Source organism: Crotalus tigris, unplaced genomic scaffold (genome assembly GCF_016545835.1).
Source record: "Crotalus tigris isolate CLP2741 ecotype Arizona unplaced genomic scaffold, ASM1654583v1 scf7180000018690.2240587, whole genome shotgun sequence".
NCBI classification, from domain to species: Eukaryota; Metazoa; Chordata; class Lepidosauria; order Squamata; family Viperidae; genus Crotalus; species Crotalus tigris.
Genome location: NW_024097149.1, coordinates 1,481,839 through 1,501,734, shown reverse-complemented (window position 1 = coordinate 1,501,734; position 19,896 = coordinate 1,481,839). Strand labels below are relative to the sequence as shown.

Here is a 19,896-nt window from a genome sequence, read left to right as displayed (position 1 = left end):
TTTTGACTGACATGCTGGTACCAAGATAAATTAGGTTTTATTCATGTTCACCTTGGTGACATTGGGAGGTTTCTGGAATCTACTTTGACCTAGCTGTAATTCAGCTGATTCTCTAATGCATGATGAAAAAATAAGCCAAGGTCCAGAACACTGTTAATTCTTTGAGCATTGGATCAATATCATTATCAAGATAATCACACTGGTGAAGATTCAACAGTATCATTTCTATACCTTCTACAAGTATGAAAAATGTAATAGAAATATGCAGACATAAAAGCAAAAATCAGAACCTTTACTTGACGATATGATGGAAAATAAAGGAGCCAGAAAGCCAAACTAGAGAAATTTATTGATGGCTAGCACAAGTACTGGTAAGACTATTCTGTAAGCAGACCCACTTCTTTTTTTCATCCTTATCCAAAGGCAAGAAATTACATCCATAATTTATAGATCAGTCTCTAGGAGAATTTCTTTTGCAGAAAATAGATATTTATACAAAATTATTTTTTTTAAAAAAAAAAGTTTGTATAAAAGTTATTGCATTTACAATGGATAAAAGCATCCATGTGCTGTGACAAGGACAAGTTTGGCCTTTTCAAATATTAGGATTTTTTTTAAAAAAAAAACTTGAAAATCAGGATGCACAAAAAGTATACACTTCCTACAAAAGAGACAAAAGTTTCAGTTCCTGAGTTTACTAAAGCTATAAAAAAAATTAGAAGCAACAGGAAGGCAGATTCTTAAAAAGTCACGGGGTTTATGGGCACTTTCTTTCTACACACTGCTTTCCCCCTTCTTCGTACTCTTGCTTGGAAATCCACATTTGTTGGAAGGTACCCTATAAAAAAAATAAAAAACAAAAATCATCTTGCAATAAATATTTGTGACACACAGAAACTAAGGTACGCACAACCTACCTTACGAGATCACATTATGGTTCTTGCTTTCTCAGCTCCCCTTCAAGTCCCCCCCAACTTTATTGCAGCATTTTCTTGTTTTCATCCTTCTCCAGGCCTAGTTTGGATTGCACAGGTAGTCCTCCACTTAATCCCCCTAATGGAGCCTTCCCATTATGATACCAAGTTGTAACAATTGGTAAGTGTGCCTATGTGATTGCCTGATTTAACGACCCTGTCTCAGCTCTGCTCGATGCAATCATTAAGTACCTCACTTGATCCCATCCTTGCTCTTCCAGATGTGGTCATTAAATGGAGCACAGGGTGCTTTGGGTGGGAGAATGCCTGCCCCGTATCTGAAACACTCCATGCACTGCTTCCCACCCGTCAGGGTCCCTACTGGCCTTGGGCCTGCTTCCCAACCCCATTATTAGAGATATTCCTCAGTTTATAATTGTGATTGAGCCAGGACAGGGGTAGGCAACCTTGGCTCTTTTATGACTCGTGGACTTCAATTCCCAGAATTCCTGAGCCAGCATGGCTCAGCTTGGAAACCTCCCCCTTTCCCCTCAGCATGGCTGGCTCAGGAATTCTGGCAGTTGAAGTCCACGAGTCATAAAAGAGCCAAGGTTGCCTACCCCTGCCCAAATGCCTGAATTTTGATCACGTGACCGTGAGGAAAAAATTTAAATATTTAAACCAGGGATCTTCAAACTTGGCTCTTTTATGACTCGTGGACTTCAACTCCCAGAATTCCTGAGCCAGCATGGCTCAGCTTGGAAACCTTTCCCTTTCCCCTCAGCATGCCTGGCTCAGGAATTCTGGGAGTTGAAGTCCATGAGTCATAAAAGAGCCAAGGTTGCCTACCCCTGAGCCAGGAATTATGACTGCAAGTCACACCAGTGATTAAGCCAGTCACAACGCCTGATTTTACAACCTTTTTTGCAGCAGTCATTAAGCAAATCCATAGTCCACAACGGCTGCTTTTGCCGTAAACCCCAAATAAACACCACTTTCCAGAAAAAATAAATAAATCACAGTCACATGACTGCTGGATGCTGCAAATGGATGTAAATGCAGGAGGGTTGCCAAGTGTTTAAAATGCGATCCCATGATTGCAAGAGGGCCGCAGCTGGCATAACTTTGAATTCAGGTCATAAGTAGCCCTGGGGAGCTCCATCGTAACTTCAGTCACTAAGTGAACAAGTCATAAGTCAAGGACTACCTTTACATTCAAAATTCAATGTTTTTTTCCCCTTTCTCTCTCAATCATATTCCCTGCTGTTACACAGTCTTTTTAGGAATCAGCAGCAGCCAGAATAGTTTACTAACCAAGGAAGCCAAAATGGAACCGCCAATCCAGGAACTGAACCTTCGCTCCACCGTTGTATTGTTTGCTATTAACTTCAACCTCATGCTCTGAAATCAGAAAAGAGATTAATGGTGATGGTGCATCGGGAGGCTTCCCAAAGGTCAGATGGTAATATTTGCTTAACATTCATCACTGTAGAATACATAGACCAAACAGCTCAAACCATACCTCAATAATTCAACCTCTAGAAAGAGTACAGAGAAGAGCAACAAAGATGATCAGGGGACTGGAGGCTAAAACATATGAAGAACGGTTGCTGGAATTGGGTACGTCTAGTTCAATGAAGAGAAGGACGAGGGGGGAACAGGATAGCAGTGTTCCAATATCTCTGGGGCTGCCACAGAGAAGAGGGAGTCAAGCTATTCTCCAAAGCCCCTGAAGGCAGGACAAGAAGCAACGGATGGAAACTAACCAAAGAGAGAAGCAACCCTGAACTAAGGAGAAAGTTCCTGACAGTTAGAACAATTAACCAGTGGAACAACCTGCCTCCAGAAGCAGTGAATGCTCTAACACTGGAAGTTCTTAAGAAGAGACTGGACAGCCATTTGTCCAAAATGGTGTTGGGTTTCCTGCCTGAGCAGGGGGTTGGACTCGATGACCTCCAAGGTCCCTTCCAACTTTATTATTATTATTATTATTATTATTATTATTATTATTATTATTATTATTATTATTATTATTATTGATCATCACATAGTCAGCCAGATGTTCAGACTGGATTTGGCATTTTGTCTACCTATCGAGTCCTTACCCAGGACCTGGGATAGGCAGATGTGGATGTTTGATGGTACTACAGATGATGATGATGATGATGATGATGATTATAAGATTATTGCTGTACGTCAGAAGGGACAGCCTGCTTTGATTCTTAATATCCATCGGCTGCATCCCAGCAATTGAATAGCAAAATGAGTGATTTTTAGTTGCGCTATGCTCTCCTCCAAATAAAGATAAAAGTGGGAGATGTGAAGGGAGGGGGAGGAAGGAATGATGGTTTCATTTCCATCTTATTTCTGACCTCCCCAAATAAATGCTATTCTGCATTTTGCTATTGCAAGATTAAAAACCCAGGAAAGAGCAGGAAGTAGCCACACCTTCCTATAATATTCCCATCAAGCTGTGCCTGGAAAACTTAATCCCATTCCACATTCATGAGCATTCCCCAAATCCTACACTGGCTAATTTAACACTAGACCAGGGGTAGGCAATCTTGGCTCTTTTATGACTCGTGGACTTCAACTCCCAGAATTCCTGAGCCAGCCATGCTGAGGGGAAACAGAGAGGTTTCCAAGCTGAGCCATGCTGGCTCAGGAATTCTGGGAGCTGAAGTCCACGAGTCATAAAAGAGCCAAGGTTGCCTACCCCTGCACCAGACATTCCTATCATATAAACAATGAGGGAAAGAAAAATGATGAAGAGTACAATTCTTTCCTCAGTAAATGCCTTTCACATGTTGGGACTACACAGCCCAGGATTCCTTATCATTCAAAGATTTATAGTCCCACCTCATCTGGATATTACTGGATGATGAGAAGGCTGTCTACAACTTCATAAACTCTAATTATATAGTAAGTCAATTATCCTGTTGCTTTAGCACAGACCCATAAAGCTGCCTGAGAAATATGCTCAGCCATGCTATTTTTCACTTCAGAAGTAGCTACCTCTACTATCAAATTCCCAATACAGTCTTTGAAACCACATATTGTCTCAGTTTCATAGAAAATTTCAACCCAGGTGAAGCAAAAATAGGGAGAGATTTATCAAAATCTAAAGCCCAAATTTGCTAAAACACACAGAGCTAACTTCATTCTTTGAACCATGGCTACTAACATAGTTATCTTCAATAATCAACACAAACCAGAATCTTCTATATCTATATAGATCAGTGGTGGCGAACCTATGGCACTGGTGCCAGGGGCAGCACTCGGAGCCCTCTCTGTGGGCACACATGCCGTTGCCCCAGCCTTGCCTCCCCCCGCGACCACCTCCTCACCAGCAGCCCCCCTGGAGGAGAGTCGCCCCTGAGCGTGGCCCACGCGGAGCAGCGCAGCCAAGGACATGGCAGCCAGGCAGCATAGACAAGACTCTTCCCTCACGTCCCATCACGCATAGTTGACGCTGCAGGGTGCGGGCAGAGGGCGTGGCCGCCATGGCACTGCTGGGCTGCCTGGGCGATGTGCGGCGGGCCCTGGAGGCGGTGAGTGGCCCTGCAGGTAGGCGGGGTGGGGACGGGACAGGGGATGGAGCAGGGCGGGGCCAGTTTTTGGGCACTCGGTCAGTTAGAATGCAGTATTGCAGGCCACTTTAGCTGACTGTGTTCAGCAGGTCAGCGGTTCAAATCTCACCGGCTCAAGGTTGACTCAGCCTTCCATCCTTCCGGGGTAGATAAAATGAGGACCCAGATTGTTGGGGGCAATGTATATATATATATATATACATTGCTTACTGGTGTACACCGCTTAGAGAGTGCTTGCACTTAAAGCGGTATATAAGTCTCATAAATAAATAAATAAATATAGATGGTGGGGTTTTTTTTAAAAAAAAAGCAAAATAGGTCCAAACATTTTTTAAATATGCCAATATGGGGAGCTGACTGTAAATGTACTTATTAAATGACAAACTTACTGGAGGAGTTTTCTGAGATAGTTCTCTATTCAGCCGGTCTGTAAAACTCTGTAGTAGTGTATTTCCTCCTGCTACAATCACACTACCATAGAGGCCCTGGAAAAGTAAAGCAAGGCACACACATTACTGGACGTGTAACTTTCTGTAATCCCCTTTTTGATAGAGAAAAGATTACACAAGCCTACATAGAATTTGAAAGTAAATCACACCCTCTTATCAGGGCAAGGAGGTAATATATCATTTCCACCAACAAATGTAAAACCTGGGAGGGGTCCTTGTGCAGAAGGTCCTGTTTTGAATCGGAGTCTGCCACAATATAAAGAATATTTAAAATTCCACACTGAACAGTATTTTGGAAACAGGAATCCCTAATTCAATAAACATGTTGACAATGAGACAAGCAGCACAATTTGGGTTCTTTGCCAAGTCTGCACTTTTGAGGCACAACGGTGGACTCTGCGCTTGGAAACTAAAACAGCCCGATTCTGCAAATACATGCCAGATTGGATTTCCTGAAGTCAAGCTCTTGTGGTGATACTCCTGGTGTCACAAATATTTACAGTAGAATGTCGGGGTTGTTGTTGTTTTCCCTAGTCAATTGTGTCCAGTTCTCAGAGACTGCTTGGGCAAGACCCTGCAGTGTTCTCAGTGAGGTTTGTCAGACGAGACTGCCATTGCTTCTTTTCTAGGGCTGAAAGAAAGTGACTGGCCCAAGGCCATCCAAGGTATAGCACCTAAGGGCAGAGTAGAATTCATGATCTCCAGGTTTCCACTCTGATGCATTAACTACTATGCCCGTGATGGCGAGCCTATGGCACATGTGCCACAGGTGGCACGCAGAGCCCTTTTTGTGGGTACGCGCACCGTCGCCCCAGTCCTTGGCCTTCAGCTGGGTTTTATAAAACCTTTTCACTTTAGGCCTCCGCCACCGTGTGCAAAAAAAAACAAAGGTTCAATCAATCAATCAATTTCAACTTCTCGCGGGGAAAAAAGATCTCGCAAAGTTGGAATTGATTGAATTTTTTAATCCAACCCAGTCTACCATTACCACCGAAGCCACGCCCACCCAATGGGCCACGCCCACTCAAATGGCCACACCCACCCGTTACCCGAAGATATATAAGTGGGTTTTGGGTTGCAGTTTGGGTACTCGGTCTCTAAAAGGCTCGCCATCACTGTACTATGCCAAACTGGCTCTCTAGCAATCTCAGTTACTTCTGTCCAAAAATACTACACAAGGAGTACTACACAACAATTCTCAACATGCTGATATATGGAGTAAGCTGAAACTTTGGCTACCTAAAATGCCAGCATTTATGCTTGGGATTTTCATCATCTACCCACTCCAAATTGTGACAGATGGCAAAGGATCAAAAAAAGTATCAGCATTCTTTGCCCCAAACATCAATTCAGTTCTTCATTTCAGATGTCAAGTCAACATGGCTGATAATTTATTTATTAAACTTATATGTCACCCATTTTGCCTGTAGGCGGTTTACAATAATTTAAAAACCAATTATGAAACATTAAAAGAATAAACAGTAACATTAAATTGGTTTACAATGGACAAAGATAGGGCCACCATTTGTTTCCTCTGGTCAAGGTTTGTTTCTACGTTTGCTGCTTATCTCCTAAAAGTTGAACAGCCTCAAAAAGTTGAACATTCATCTGAAACACCATTAGCTGCCTTTTAAAAGACACATAATTTAAAAAGGTAAAGCATTCCACTGTTACAATTGAGCTTTTGACATACAAAATGTATAATCATCAGCATCACTGAAGTTTTTATATAGTCCTTTTAGATCAGCTGTCTCCCAAGAAGATACAAAAAGAATCTAGTAGGAGGCATCATGGCAAACAGGCACTTTCCCATCATCTGGTATTTAATTCTTGTATAAGTTATCGTCTTATAACCAGGGAAGTGTTTTCTCTAGAATAGGAGCCTTCAAACTTGGCAACTTTAAGACTTGTGGACTTCAACTCCCAGAATTCCTCAGCCAGCAATTGCTGGCTGTGGAATTCTGGGAGTTGAAGTCCACATGCCTTAAAATTGTCCAGGTTGAGAAACACTGCTTTAAAGGGTGGTACCCATGTTCTAACTATTTTTTCCTTAGAAGCTAAAACGTGTGATTTCTCAGCATTTTAATATATAAACATGGTTTGCATGGTTTTTATTGCAACCCTAATTCTGGAATGACAGATCAGGGAAATCCCGGGGAAAATCAGATTATCAATTCTGAATATCAAATAGCTCTATAAGAATATGTTTGGCAACCCTTCCTGGAAAACATAAAGAAAAGGGATTTCTCTCGTACACAATTTGTGTACTCTTTATGTTGCTGTTTTAAACAATTCGGTCGTGTCCAACTCTTGGCGACTTTATAGGCAAGTGCTCTCCATGCCACCCTGTCAAGCAGAGTTTCCTTCAATTGTTGGATAATCATCTTTGTGTCAGTTTTGATGTTATCAAGCCAGAGTGTTCTTTGCTTGCCCCTTCTTCTGTTTATAAGCTCTTTATAAACAGCTTCTGAGCCAATGTTGGAATTTCCAACCTGATTCTTAGGGTTTAGCTAAGCACATTCAACAAGCCCATCTTTGACCCAAGAACTGAACCAGTCATCGGATTGCAGTCTTTGCGTTACATCTGGGCTTACCTGAAAAATACAACCGAGCCTTGTTGTTTCTTGGCCTTTTGGCTAAGATCAAGTGTAAAAACACAACTGAGCTTTCAAGTAGCCCTGAACAGGGTAGAGTTCTGCATCAAAGCACAGTTCTTGCTTCCATTCCAAATTTTAATCAAGAAAAATAAGGGGATTATACCTAATTAATACCTACCGGCCGAATGTCTATATCACACATTCCGACACTGGTGGTGACCACATGGCTCACACCAAGCATTGTATTGCCAGATAAACCCTAGAAAAGAGAAAGAATGTTTAGCATTAATTGCTATTACATCAGAAGTGCAATTAGTAGGAACACTGCGAGCCTTTTCTGAAATACAGTACTTTCATGAAACGGAAGCTTCATCTGGTAATTCTAGTAAATAGAAAAAAGTATATGTAACACAGAATCTCTTCTTTTTCCTTGGTCTGATACAGTTTATAACTAATTAAATTGTTTCAGTACTTCATATGACCCCGTTTTATGATGTTTTGCTGAAATCTGGCATTTATTCCTGGTTTTCGACATAATTGGTAACAGAGAACCATGGATTCACTTAAGGACCACAATGGCCATTTAATGACCATGGTGGTCACTTTAGGTCATAAAATCACGTCGGTCATGTGACTGACCTCATTTATGACTATCGCAATTTACAACTGCCATGATTACAGTTGTAACTCGAGGACTACCTGAGATGCAGAATTAAAATCTCTCTCAGAAAACAGCAAAATCATGAACTACAATTTCTTGGCAAATAAATTTACTCTAATGTAGAATAAGAGCCTCAACATCAGATGTCATTAAAACACAAAACACACAGTGACTTTTTTGTAATCCACAAAATGAAGATTCTAGATTTTCCACCTGTTTCCATAAAACTGTCACTGAAAACAAAGCATCCATGTCCGTTCCATCTCGTTTAGTTTTACCTTTACATTTGAAGGGTCAAACAAGCCTTCAGGAATTTTTAGTCGTTCAGCACCAAAATCACAATTGTAGCCATTGGGGAACTCATAGTGTACAGTTGGCATTTGTGCAGCCACCCTGAGGGCAAAAATCAGTCATTTACAAATGGCATTCAGTGAATAGACATTTTTTTCCTTTTTATAAAAGAAATTATGTTTCCCTCTACAAAAAAAACCTGAGAAAAAACAATTTAATAACAGCGGGAGAATCTCTTGAAAACTTGATGCTTTCCAGATGTTTGAACAAATATTTCATATGCCCTAATCAACACAGACATTCACATGAATTAGGAGAGCTGTAATTAATATCTGAAGAGTAATTCTCCACCTCTGGTGTAAAACAAAGGACAGAAACAGTTTGTTTTCAAACCAGATCACATTTTGCCCTGAGCCACATCAGTATCTGAAAGGAATTTCTATCTGTATTTTCTGCAAAATCCAGAATATTGTTGCTACAATCAGAGGCTAACTGTGGCATCCAAAAAAAACCCAGAGTAGAGATTACACAAAAAAGGTGCTTAGAGAGGATTTTAAGGGAGAAAATGGAAAGGTTGGGTAAAGAGGCCAAGAGGAAAAGTAGATGGCCAATTTTTATAAATTTTATAAAATTTATACTGGAACCAGTCTACAATTTCAGACTGGAAAAAGATTGGAATACAGTCTTATATTAGGCACCGTAACATTCCTATAAATTAAGAAAGACTTACTGCTCGTCGTAAGCTGAATCAGAAACTTGTAGAACAGACGCTTGAAAGTCCTGAATAACACACTATGGAAGGAGAAAAAATATTTTCACATAAGGATTTCTGATACAAATACTGCTTTATACTTTTTTAAAACTAAAAATAAAGGCACGCTCCAAATTAAACAATGTGGACACCGCATTCCTAAAGTCAGTGTTATATTTGGAAATCCAAGTAGGAGCACCCAGGTACAGGTCAGGAAAATCTTTGTAATGTAACACCAAGTACCACAGTGGAAACAATATCCAAAGAGGAGAGCTCTATTTTCCTGCACGTATTCAGAGGTCCACTTTAGGCTGAATTCCTGAAATCACAACACTGGATTTGACAGCCTATAATACCCATTCTAATGCTGCAAGGTTATGGCCAAAAAAGTCCAAAATGCTAGCATCTTTAAGAAAGCTTATCTGGGTAGAAACAACGGAATAATATCTGAAATCAAAACATGAAACTCTCTTGGAGGCCTAGAAGAATGCATCGATCAAGCAATCCAGTTCAGGCAACTTTTCAAGTCAATTCTTCAACTCAAATCTCTTGAGTCAACTCTTGTGAAGGTCAATTCTTACGACAAAAGAGTCCAGCCTTAATGAGGGAAGAAAAAGTCAACTCTTATGAGGGAAGAGCCATTAACTGATTATTCCATGAGGTAGGTTAAGAGACACCTAGATCAGGGGTAGGCAACCTTGGCTCTTTTATGACTCATGGACTTCAACTCCAAGAATTCAGCTCAGGAATTCTGGGAGTTTGAAGTCCACGAGTCATAAAAGAGCCAAGGTTGCCTACCCCTGACCTAAATCAATACTGCAGTTAGGTTCCCATGTCTGAGAGCACACTACAATGATAAGAAGGGTGAAACTCCTATGGCATATGCTGATTCTCCTCCATTAGTTTTGTTCAAGGTTACCCATTCCATCCAGGAAAGTGAGAATAAAGAGATTCCTACAGGTTGCTGGGATATATTTGCAAGGTTTGCAGATAAAAATCGCTTGAACGACTGGCACTCCACTGGAGCAAAGTAATGTCAGGATCCCCTTAAAATGTGAAGACTAATGAAAAGGCCCCCCTGGGACCAATATAACAATAGCACTTAGACTTATATATCGCTTCACAGTACTTTACAGCACTCTCTGAGCACTTTACAGAGTCAGCATAATGCTCCCAACAATCCAGGTCCTCATTTTATCGATCTTAGAAGGATGGAAGACTGAGTCAACCTGAGCCAGTTGGGATTGAACTCCTGGCTATGGACAGAGTTAGCTTGTAATACTAACTACTGTGCCACCACAGTGATTTATGTGCCTACAGTAGATTATCATATTGTAAAATGCTACCTATAAGTGATGTTAATCGTGCTATTAATTTCCTCTTTACTTTCCTACTGATCTGCTTTTCTCCAGAAAATCTAGAATGCATTTATAATTTTTCACTGCACCAACATTTACTAATAATGCACACCTTATAGACTGCATGAGGTAGAGGAATCCTGTTTAAATCATCAGAGCCATGAGTCATACCAGCAATTCATTCCTAAAGGGATCATTCATCGCAGAAATGGATGTATTTGCAGGAAATGCTTCTTATATCCAAACAAATTAACTTAACGGCAAATACTTACGTTACACATATAGTTGTGCCAAGATCTTGTGACCTGAGGCAATTTCTCTTTTCTCTTCCAGTTTGCTGGAGAACCCTCTCGAACTGCTTCCTGGAATATAAAATCAAGGTCATTCCAAAAGGCCACATTCAAATACATTATTCTGTAGATGGCTTGGAGGAGTTATAAACCTAGGAATGTTGAGGATACAGTACCTAAGAGTTTCCTTTAAAGCCAAGAGAGGCAACAGAACATTCAAGCCTGACTAAGGTAAAATCTATTCACAGTTCAGTTCTCATCATTTACTGTTTCTAAGTACATAACCAGCCCACGAAAAAGGTTGTGGCTTTGCAAAGCTGTACATCTGTAAATACTTTCTTTAGCACAATAACATCATAGTTACTGGGTTCGTGCTTTAGGCCACTGTGTAATGGTTTGTGTCAGGGACAAAAAATGGGTGCTTCAATTGTAGCTGAAGTACAACTCCCAGCATCTATGACCAAAGTAAAAGATACTGGATAATGTAATTCAACCATAAATGGAGCACTACAAGTTCCTGGGGTGCTTATACCTTAATGTGCAAATCCAACCTCTGTCTTGGAATAGTGAAGTACACTGAGAATCAAAACTTTTTTTTTTTAAATGTGCATCCTCTGTGTATGACTCTAAACTGAATTTAAATCCAAGGCCAACCCTGATGGAATTTAATATTGGAGACACGATTGTTAAACCAGAAATGTTGTGAATCCTAAAGCAGCTTTTTGATTCACATTTACAAGAACGTGCAGCTTTCTTTCATTCTATCAATGCAGGGTCTTACCTTCGATGCGATCATATAAGGTGGGATGATCTCAATGTTCATTTCTTGAAATAGTTCCCTGCACTGCATTGAAATGAAATCTCCAGCAAGAGGTGACTTCACAATGCCTAAACGCAGGGCACAAGTGGAATCAAAAGATTTAATACTCCACCACCACTCACAATTACATTTAACATAGAAACTTTCTATATTCTCCAAAGCGCCTAAAGGCAGGACAAGAAGCAATGGATGGAAACTAATCAAGGAGAAAAGCAACCTAGAAGTAAGGAGAAACTTCCTGAGAGTTAGAACAATTAACCAGTGGAACAACCTGCCTCCAGAAGCTGTGAATGTTCCAACACTGGAAGTTTTTAAGAAGAGACTGGACAGCCATTTGTCTGAAATGGTATAGGGTTTCCTGCCTGAGCAGGGGGTTGGACTAGATGACCTCCAAGATCCCTTCCACTTTATTATTATTGTCATATACTATACATATTATAAATAAATGCATTTTAAAATTGAGGTAGTCCTCAACTTTAAAATTTCCAAATTAGGGGCTATTATCCAGAACATCCTCTCATGAACTATTAGAAATTCTCCTTTGGTGGCCATCGTACTGCTTTTCAGAAATAAGTTTTATTTAATTCATTTTGTTTGGTACAAACAAACCCTGTCATTCGTTTGTCTTGAGTCTAACAATATAGTAGGATAGCTCGGATCATTCTGGAAGATTTCTCACCTTGCTGAAGCACGTAGCCATCATGGACTGGAATCGCAGTGGTATGTGTTGCTCCACTATCTAAGATCAACCCGGTGGATCTGCCATTCGCAAAGCTAGTTGCAGAGTCAAGGAAGATGGTGGAATTTTGGCACAGGAACAACATATATCATGGTTTGTTGGGCTTTTACATATTGCATGAATTTGTATCTAATGATATTAAGTAGTCTTTAAGTTACGATCATAGCTGAGCCTGCAATTTCAATAATACGGTGTGATGGTAGAAAACCAGATCGTCATGTGATGGCACCTGGTTGTATGACCATTTTTGTGGTTGTCATTAGGCAAACGCCATGGTTATTAAGCAAACCCATTGTTTCTTAGGGGGCATTTTTTTCTGAAAACCAGAGGTAAATGCTGGTGAAAGGAAGGAAGGAAGGAAGGAAGGAAGGAAGGAAGGAAGGAAGGAAGGAAGGAAGGAAGGAAGGGGAGGGGAGGGAGGGAGGGAGGGAGGGAGGGAGGGAGGGAGGGAGGAGGAAGGAAGGAAGGAAGGGAAGGAGGAAGGAAGGAAGGAAGGAAGGAAGGGGGGTGAACATCAAAATTCCAAATCCAGGTCGTAAGTCCCTTTTTTGGAGTCTGTTGTAACTTTGAATAGTCACTAAGCAACCAGTCGTTAAGTCAAGGACTATTTGTGTGAGAGGGAAGATTTTAAGAGAATTAAACTGGCAGTAAATTATATCCACTGTCATCGTCATCATCGTTTCAGCCATTGTCTATCTACTTCAGGAGGAAGGCCTCTTCCGTATGTTTCCAACCAATGTGGTCCTGAGCTTTCTTTGGCCAGTTGGATCTGCAATCCTTGCTGATTGATGTCGTCAATTCCATCTTGTTTTAGGTCTCTTCCTTGGATGCTTTTTATCAAGGGGGATCCATTCTATGACTTCTTGGTCCACCTGTCATCGGTTCTTCTTGCTATGTGACCAGCACTGTTTCCATTTCAATTCTTTTACTCTCTTGATGACATACACTTTTGTTGTGCTCTAATCCATGTGCGGGTCTTTCTGTCTCGTCTTACAATGCCGAGCATGTATCTTTCCATAGGGAAATAAGTCACTCAAAACTGGCTCTCACGTATACAAGACAGAACTAAGCTTCAGAACTGCTTGAAGCGTTGCCAGGCCAAATCCTAGTCGAGATCATATTAACTTAAATTTTTACTGACACAGAGTGGATTGCCAATCAATGTTCTTCTTCCCAGCACAAAATCCCATTTACTGACATTTGTCTCTTGCAAATTTGGTGTTCTCCAGACAAATTAGGCTCCAACTTCTATACAGGTAGTCCTCAACTTACAACCATAACTGAGCCCAACATTTCTGTTGCTAAGCAAGACAGTTAACTGAGGTTTTGCCCCCATTTTACCACCTTTCTTGCCACAGTTGTTAAGTGGATCACTGAAATTGTTAAGGTAGCAACACGGTTGTTAAGTGTATCTGGCTTCCCCATTGACTTTGCTTATCACAGTGGTGGCGAACCTATGGCACGCGGAACCCTCTCTGTGGGTACGCGCCATCACCCCAGCACATGTGGTCTCTAAAAGTTCGCCATCACTGGCCTAAGGCCAGCCAGCCTGGAGCCGCCATTGGGGAGCCCACCATCCCACCCACCAGAAACCCCCTGGATCTCCTCCAACCCTGCCCGGCTCCCACAGGTGTCCCTCCCCATAAGCAACATCGAGGTGGCCACGCCCACCCAGGCTATGCCCACCCAGTCTGCCATGACTACTGCAGCCACACCCATTCAGTGGCCATGCCCACTCAGTCTGCCACGCCCACTGTAGCTGCACCTGCCAAGTGGGCCACACCCACCCGGCAGCCGGTGATACATAAGTGGGTTTTGGATTACAGTTTGGGCATTTGGTCTCTAAAAGGTTCGCCATCACTAGCTTATCAGGTTGCAAAAGGGGATCACAGGACCCCGGGACACTGCAACTATGAACCAGTTGCCAAGCATCCGAATTTTGATCACGTGACCATGGGGATGCTGCAACTATCATAAATGTGAAAAATTGGTCATAAGTCATTTTTTTCAGTGCCGTTATAACTTTGAACAGTCAGTAAACAAATGGTTGCAAGTCTAGGGCTATTTGTAATCTCCCGTTGTTGTCATGGCCCCAACAATGGAGGCCACCAGCCTAGAGAAGTCTGATTTTTAAACAAAATATACGAATGTAATATCTAATATTTATATTAAAAAAAAACTAAATATGATCTCCCTACATAATTCATGAGTTTTCACAATTGATTGTACCTGTTTGGAAAATAGCACAGCAACAGGATCTTGGTTAAGCAATTATAAAAAAACAATTTTATAACTGTTTCCTTAAAGTATTTGTGATGATGCTCCCTTATTCAACCTTTTTAGGATACGCTGTTAGTACCGCAGTTTTGCACAGGAAGAATGCAGGGATGTTGTAATGTTCAAACATTAATTCTGTCAGTTTTTCACGCTTTGCTCTAATGTTCCACTAGAAAAACACAGAGAAAATAATCAAAATACAAAATTATTATTTATGACTCAAGAAGCAGAAGACTGACATTTTTCGGTTATTTCTTCCCAATTCCTTGCAAACTGGGTAACCAGATTTATAAATATCTGTCAGACTGAAATAGATTAAAAAAAGTTTTACTCTCTCAATCACAGAATATACAGCGATTTCTAATTTTATGTATTGCCACAGAATCGTGATACTTTTATAAATATATTTTGAAAACTTCCCAAAAAACAATCTCATAACTATAAATACACAGAGACATATCCATTCTACACTTTGAGGAAGTGTGGAAAGAAAAAAAATTAAAAACATAATTTTCTCTAAAAAAAAAAAAAATTAAAATTACCTGGCTAGTTAATGAACTAAAAGTAGAAGAAATGGCATGCTTTAATTATTTGGAGATGATTTTTCAGACTGTTATACGTTATATAAAAGTACTGGGAAAGTCTGAAAGAGTATCATGTTACTTTTCCATACTAGAGGAAGCTCACTAATCCCAGCTGCAATTCAACTTTATGTTACTTGCCCAAATCTTATATGGAGCTGAACTTGAACCAGGCTCCATATTAATCATTTCTGAGACCTTCCTGAGACCTTCAAAACTTCTGGAAAAAAAACCTTCATGTAGCACATATTCCATATTCTAGTTAAAAAGCCAGATATCTGAGCAAGAAACCTGATTGGTTCTTTGAAATAAGTAAAACCAATTTTTACTCACTGGTGCTTCAGACATTAAAACAGGATGCAATGAAGCTTCAGATTTAATGTGCATCTTATAGGTATGATCCAGGATGGCTTGGAAACTATCCCAATCTTCAACTGTAACAATATAAAATGAATGCAGCTTTTGTCGGTGGAATGTAATCTACTCATTGCATGCATGTTTTTAATACAAGGTTCAGCATGAAAATATGAGCAGTCCATCGACATAGGATAGAGGACTGACAAATTTGCAACCCCCCCCCCAAAAAATGAACCACTTAACAGAGCAAAATTAGTAACAGTTTTGGATTATAAATGTACTATTCCACAATGAATGAAAAAAATAGCATATTAGGTTTGTTTTGACTGTGATAAGCATGTGCCATGAGTACTTTTAACAACGGTTCAATGAATATACCCGGATGGATTGAGTTCCTATAACAGATGAAGTAATCATTGAGCTGTGACCGTAACTGACCCCAGAATTATGGCTATCACTGGGATTAAGCGAGTCACCATGTGACAGTGTTTGATTTTAAATCCCTTTTTGCTGTAGTCATTAAGCAAACCTATTTTCTTTCATGGGCATATTTTGCTAGAAATCAGAAGTCAACATCACAAACCAGCAAAAAAAAATTGCCAAAAATCACAGTCACTGCAAATGGCCATAAATGTGAGCTGGTTGCCAGACACCCAAAGTGCAATCCTGTGACTGCCAGGAGTAGGCATCAGAACTGCAGTACTGGGTCTTAAGTAGCTCTGTGGAGGTCTGTTGCAACTTTGGTCACTAAGCACCAGTCATTAAGCAAGGATTACCTGGAACAAACAAAGCATGTTATGACTAATGCAATATATGAGCTCAATCAATGTCTGAACAGTTAAGAACTAGCAGAAAGCAAGATATGAAAAGTTTAAGTATTGAATATGCCTCAAGCAAAGCAATCTTCCTTAATCTGCCAGGTTCCATGTTGGTGAAGTCTCATTGGCATCTCTTATTTGAAGGGACAGCATAATTGGGCAAGTCAAACTGTGCTTTCAGAGGGCATTTAAGATTTTATCCAGGTTAGGATAAGAAAACCATTGTAATGGATAATCATGATTCAACATTTATCTCTGAACTGAATCACTGTCTTTTATCTTAAACAGGAGGGAGAATAACCACAGGATAGAACAAATTATACAAGAGAGTTTTTTCTCCCAAATGCTAATATTTAATTAGATTTACATCTTCTTTATAACAATTTATTAAAAAAAACCACAAGATTCCCTTGGAAATCATTATTTCAGACTAAGTCTATATAATAAATGAAAGAAGAAAAAGAAAATATACAAGGATACAGGTAGTCCTTGACTTACGACAATTGAGCACAAAAATGTCTGTGGTTAAATGAGACATTTGTTAAGTGAGTTTTTCCTATTTCACAACTTTTCTTGCCATAGTTGTTAAGTGAATCACTGAAGTTGATAAATTAATAACCTAGTTGTTAAGTGAATCTAGCTTTCTCACTGACTTTGCTTGTCAGAAGATTACAAAAAGTGATCACATGACCTTGGGACACTGCAACGGTCATAAGTATGAACCAGTTGCCAACCATCTAAATTTTGATCACATGCTCGTGGATGCTGCAAAAGTCACAACTGAGAAAAACGGTCATAAGTCACTTTATTCAGTGGCATTGAAACTTTGAATGGTCACTAAATGAACTGTTTTAAGTCAAGGACTATCTGTACTGTGTTATTCTATTATAATTCTTGGCTTGAAACAACCCATGTTTTTTCAACTTCCACCACCACATATCGTCTTCCAAGTAAGACAAAATCTATTTTTCAGAAACAGAGATTCTGAGGTACCACAAAATAGAAAACAGAATTTAAGATTAAAAGGAGAAAATGCAGAACATCATACTCATTCCATTTTTCAAAGGTGAAATGGCTTCCATATTCTCCCTAGGAACTCTCAAGGCATTTGTGTCTATATAGTATGTTGGCCCTCCTTGCTTGCTTTTATCACCGTCAATCTCCATCATGGAGCTTCCATCATCTCGGTCCAAGACCACCCCAATGGCAGTAGGGAAGTCCACCTACAATAAACAGTATGGAGAACAAACATATAAGGTTATATAATGACCACCTGTAGTGTATTGTTTTAACTAGCATGTATGTTACAAAAAGAAGTGATCATGCAGAAGAATCCCTCATTTTCATAGCCTTCTCCTGCCATCTTGATCAAGATGCAGTTGACCAAGTGTCTTTAGAAAAGATTTCTGCTGCAATAAGTCGGTTATTAACTAAGGAGTTGTATGCATAAAGATTATGATCCAAGAAAAGAATTTGTAGGAATACAATGATATGAGAAGCGAAAGGTAATCCTTGCTGGGCAATAATTATTAATAATTAGATTTATAGGTTGCCCAATCTGTTACAAATGTAGGCAGTTTCCAAAATGAAACAATAAAACACAGAACAAATCATCCAAAGAAAGTCTGGAGAAAATTAACAATCAGTTAATAATAATGGGACCCAGAGCATGCGAAATCAATCAAGCAGATATGACAAATAAGCACATAACCAATGTTTTACATATTACTGGACCACAATTGCTGAGCCATTGCTCCATTGTTCATTATACAGAGCAGTGTTTCTCAGCCTCAGCAATTTTAAGATGTGCAGACATCAACTGCCAGAATTCCCCAGCCCAGCCAACATGGTATAGGAAATTCTGCAAACTGAAACACTCATATAGATCCATGCTTTACTCTATTTTACGTGATGAGGGCTCCTGGCTTAATCTACCACTTCACTTTCATCCTTACCTTTGGGCAATCTTCTCCAGCATAGCCAGCTCGCACTGTGCAGGAGCCAATATCAAACACCAGTGCACCAACTTCATCTGCAGACAGGGAGGCATCATTTATTAAATTCAGCACTATAGCGCTATCTTGTTTTTACCGATAAAATGCAAAACATGGAGACTGCTTTAGAAAGAAGATTGTAGTTTACTGAAGAGGAGAGCCAGACAGAAAGAGAGCTCTGGAAAAAAACAACTGACCACATGTAGTAGGGAGTGGGTTTTTATACCTTTTGGGGTTTTTGTTTTGAGTTGTTCTTGTGGCATGAAGTTTCACCTGAGTCTGAGTGTGTCTTTCTGGTATTCTGATAGTGATGGGTTAATCCTATTATATCCCAAAGGTCTTATCCTGCTTCTCTGGGGCTGTGGCTGATGACTGTTAGATTTTTGGTGTGAGGGACAGTTGATTCTAGGGATCTTTCTAATCCCAGCTTCCTGACTCCAATCTTTCTGACCAGATTATCACATCTGCATTTCTGCAGACCTGGTTTCTGTCTGGGGCAGAGACTTGGGGGGTTGGTTGGTTTCTGCCTTTAAAATCCTTTGGGGAAATATATTCTGCCTTTTTAATATTCTCCAAAATATTTTTTTCTCTGGATTCTTCCCACAAAATAAATAAATATATATACATACATACATACACACACACACACATATACATACATACATATTAAGCCTGGGTAGCCCCTCTTGCATGTACCAAGAGGGGCTCCGGGCAGCAAGGAGGGAAAGCGGGCAGCAAGGAGGGAAGACAGCGTCATCCAGAGGCTCGGAAAGCCGGCAAGCAATTTAGGAATCGGGAAGCCCAGGAGGGCGCCAGGAGCTCCGCTTCCATGCATGCGAAGGAGAGGCTGCAAAAGGACTCGTACGGGAGAGAGCGCGCAGAAGCTCCGCCCACCGCCGGCCCGCGTTAAAGAAAGGGTGGCCTCCTCCCGCCTTAGGCCGCTCACCTCCTCCGTAGACGCCGCCGCTCATGACGGCTCGAACTCCCGCTTCGCCGGCAGCACCTCCGACCTCCGAGCGCCCCAAACCCCTCAGCCTCCTCTTCTTTCTCTTACACTCTCTCACTCCCTCTCTGCTCCCGGACGTCCCGCCTCCGTTTGCCCTCGGAGAGCCAATAGAAAGCGACGTCGCGGAGGAGGCAGTCTAATTGGAGAAGGGATAGAATATGTAAGCCTATCGCGACGTCGCTTTCTCGGGCTTTTTCCCTTGGACTCAGTCGGGGCCCTCTGATAGGTTGAGACGCGTCCCGCGTGCGACGGGAAAAGTCGGCTGCAGCGCCCGGGGGCGGAGCTAAAGGGGGCTGGTTGTAGTTTTGCCTTTAGTTGGGGAGTAAGGCTTTCCAGGCACAATGGTGGGATTCGTTCTCCAGTCTGGTCCCCGCCAGGGTGTTGGACTACAACTCCCATCGCC

The 19,896-nt window shown here is 40.8% G+C and overlaps 1 protein-coding gene across 2 annotated transcripts; it reads right to left on the bottom strand.

Annotated features, from left to right (window-relative positions):
* Window positions 1-330: 330 nt before the first annotated feature.
* Window positions 331-19,586, bottom strand: ACTL6A (actin like 6A). Of its 2 annotated transcripts, none has more exons than XM_039355463.1 (14): window positions 19,434-19,586; window positions 18,449-18,525; window positions 17,542-17,716; window positions 15,652-15,752; window positions 14,809-14,906; window positions 12,401-12,495; window positions 11,683-11,789; window positions 10,884-10,973; window positions 9,233-9,294; window positions 8,490-8,604; window positions 7,729-7,809; window positions 4,894-4,989; window positions 2,229-2,315; window positions 331-838 (listed from the first exon to the last, which is right to left on the bottom strand). In XM_039355463.1, the coding sequence occupies exons 1-14, from the start codon at window positions 19,456-19,458 to the stop codon at window positions 758-760; spliced, it is 1,290 nt and encodes a 429-aa protein (XP_039211397.1). In that variant the 5' UTR covers window positions 19,459-19,586; the 3' UTR covers window positions 331-757. The 2 variants fall into 2 exon arrangements, with proteins under 2 accessions (XP_039211397.1, XP_039211396.1); XM_039355462.1 differs by lacking the exon at window positions 19,434-19,586 and adding an exon at window positions 19,151-19,341.
* Between the last annotated feature and the right edge of the window lie 310 nt (window positions 19,587-19,896).

Excerpts from the sequence above, each read along its gene's own strand:
- ACTL6A (XM_039355462.1), bottom strand. The coding sequence starts at position 19,322 with ATGCATGGAAGCGGAGCTCCTGGCGCCCTCCTGGGCTTCCCGATTCCT. Across the intron at positions 11,790-12,400 it reads TGGCTACGTGCTTCAGCAAG|GCATTGTGAAGTCACCTCTT; the intron begins GTGAGAAATCTT and ends CCCTGCGTTTAG. Across the intron at positions 7,810-8,489 it reads TTGACCCTTCAAATGTAAAG|GGTTTATCTGGCAATACAAT; the intron begins GTAAAACTAAAC and ends TCTCTTTTCTAG.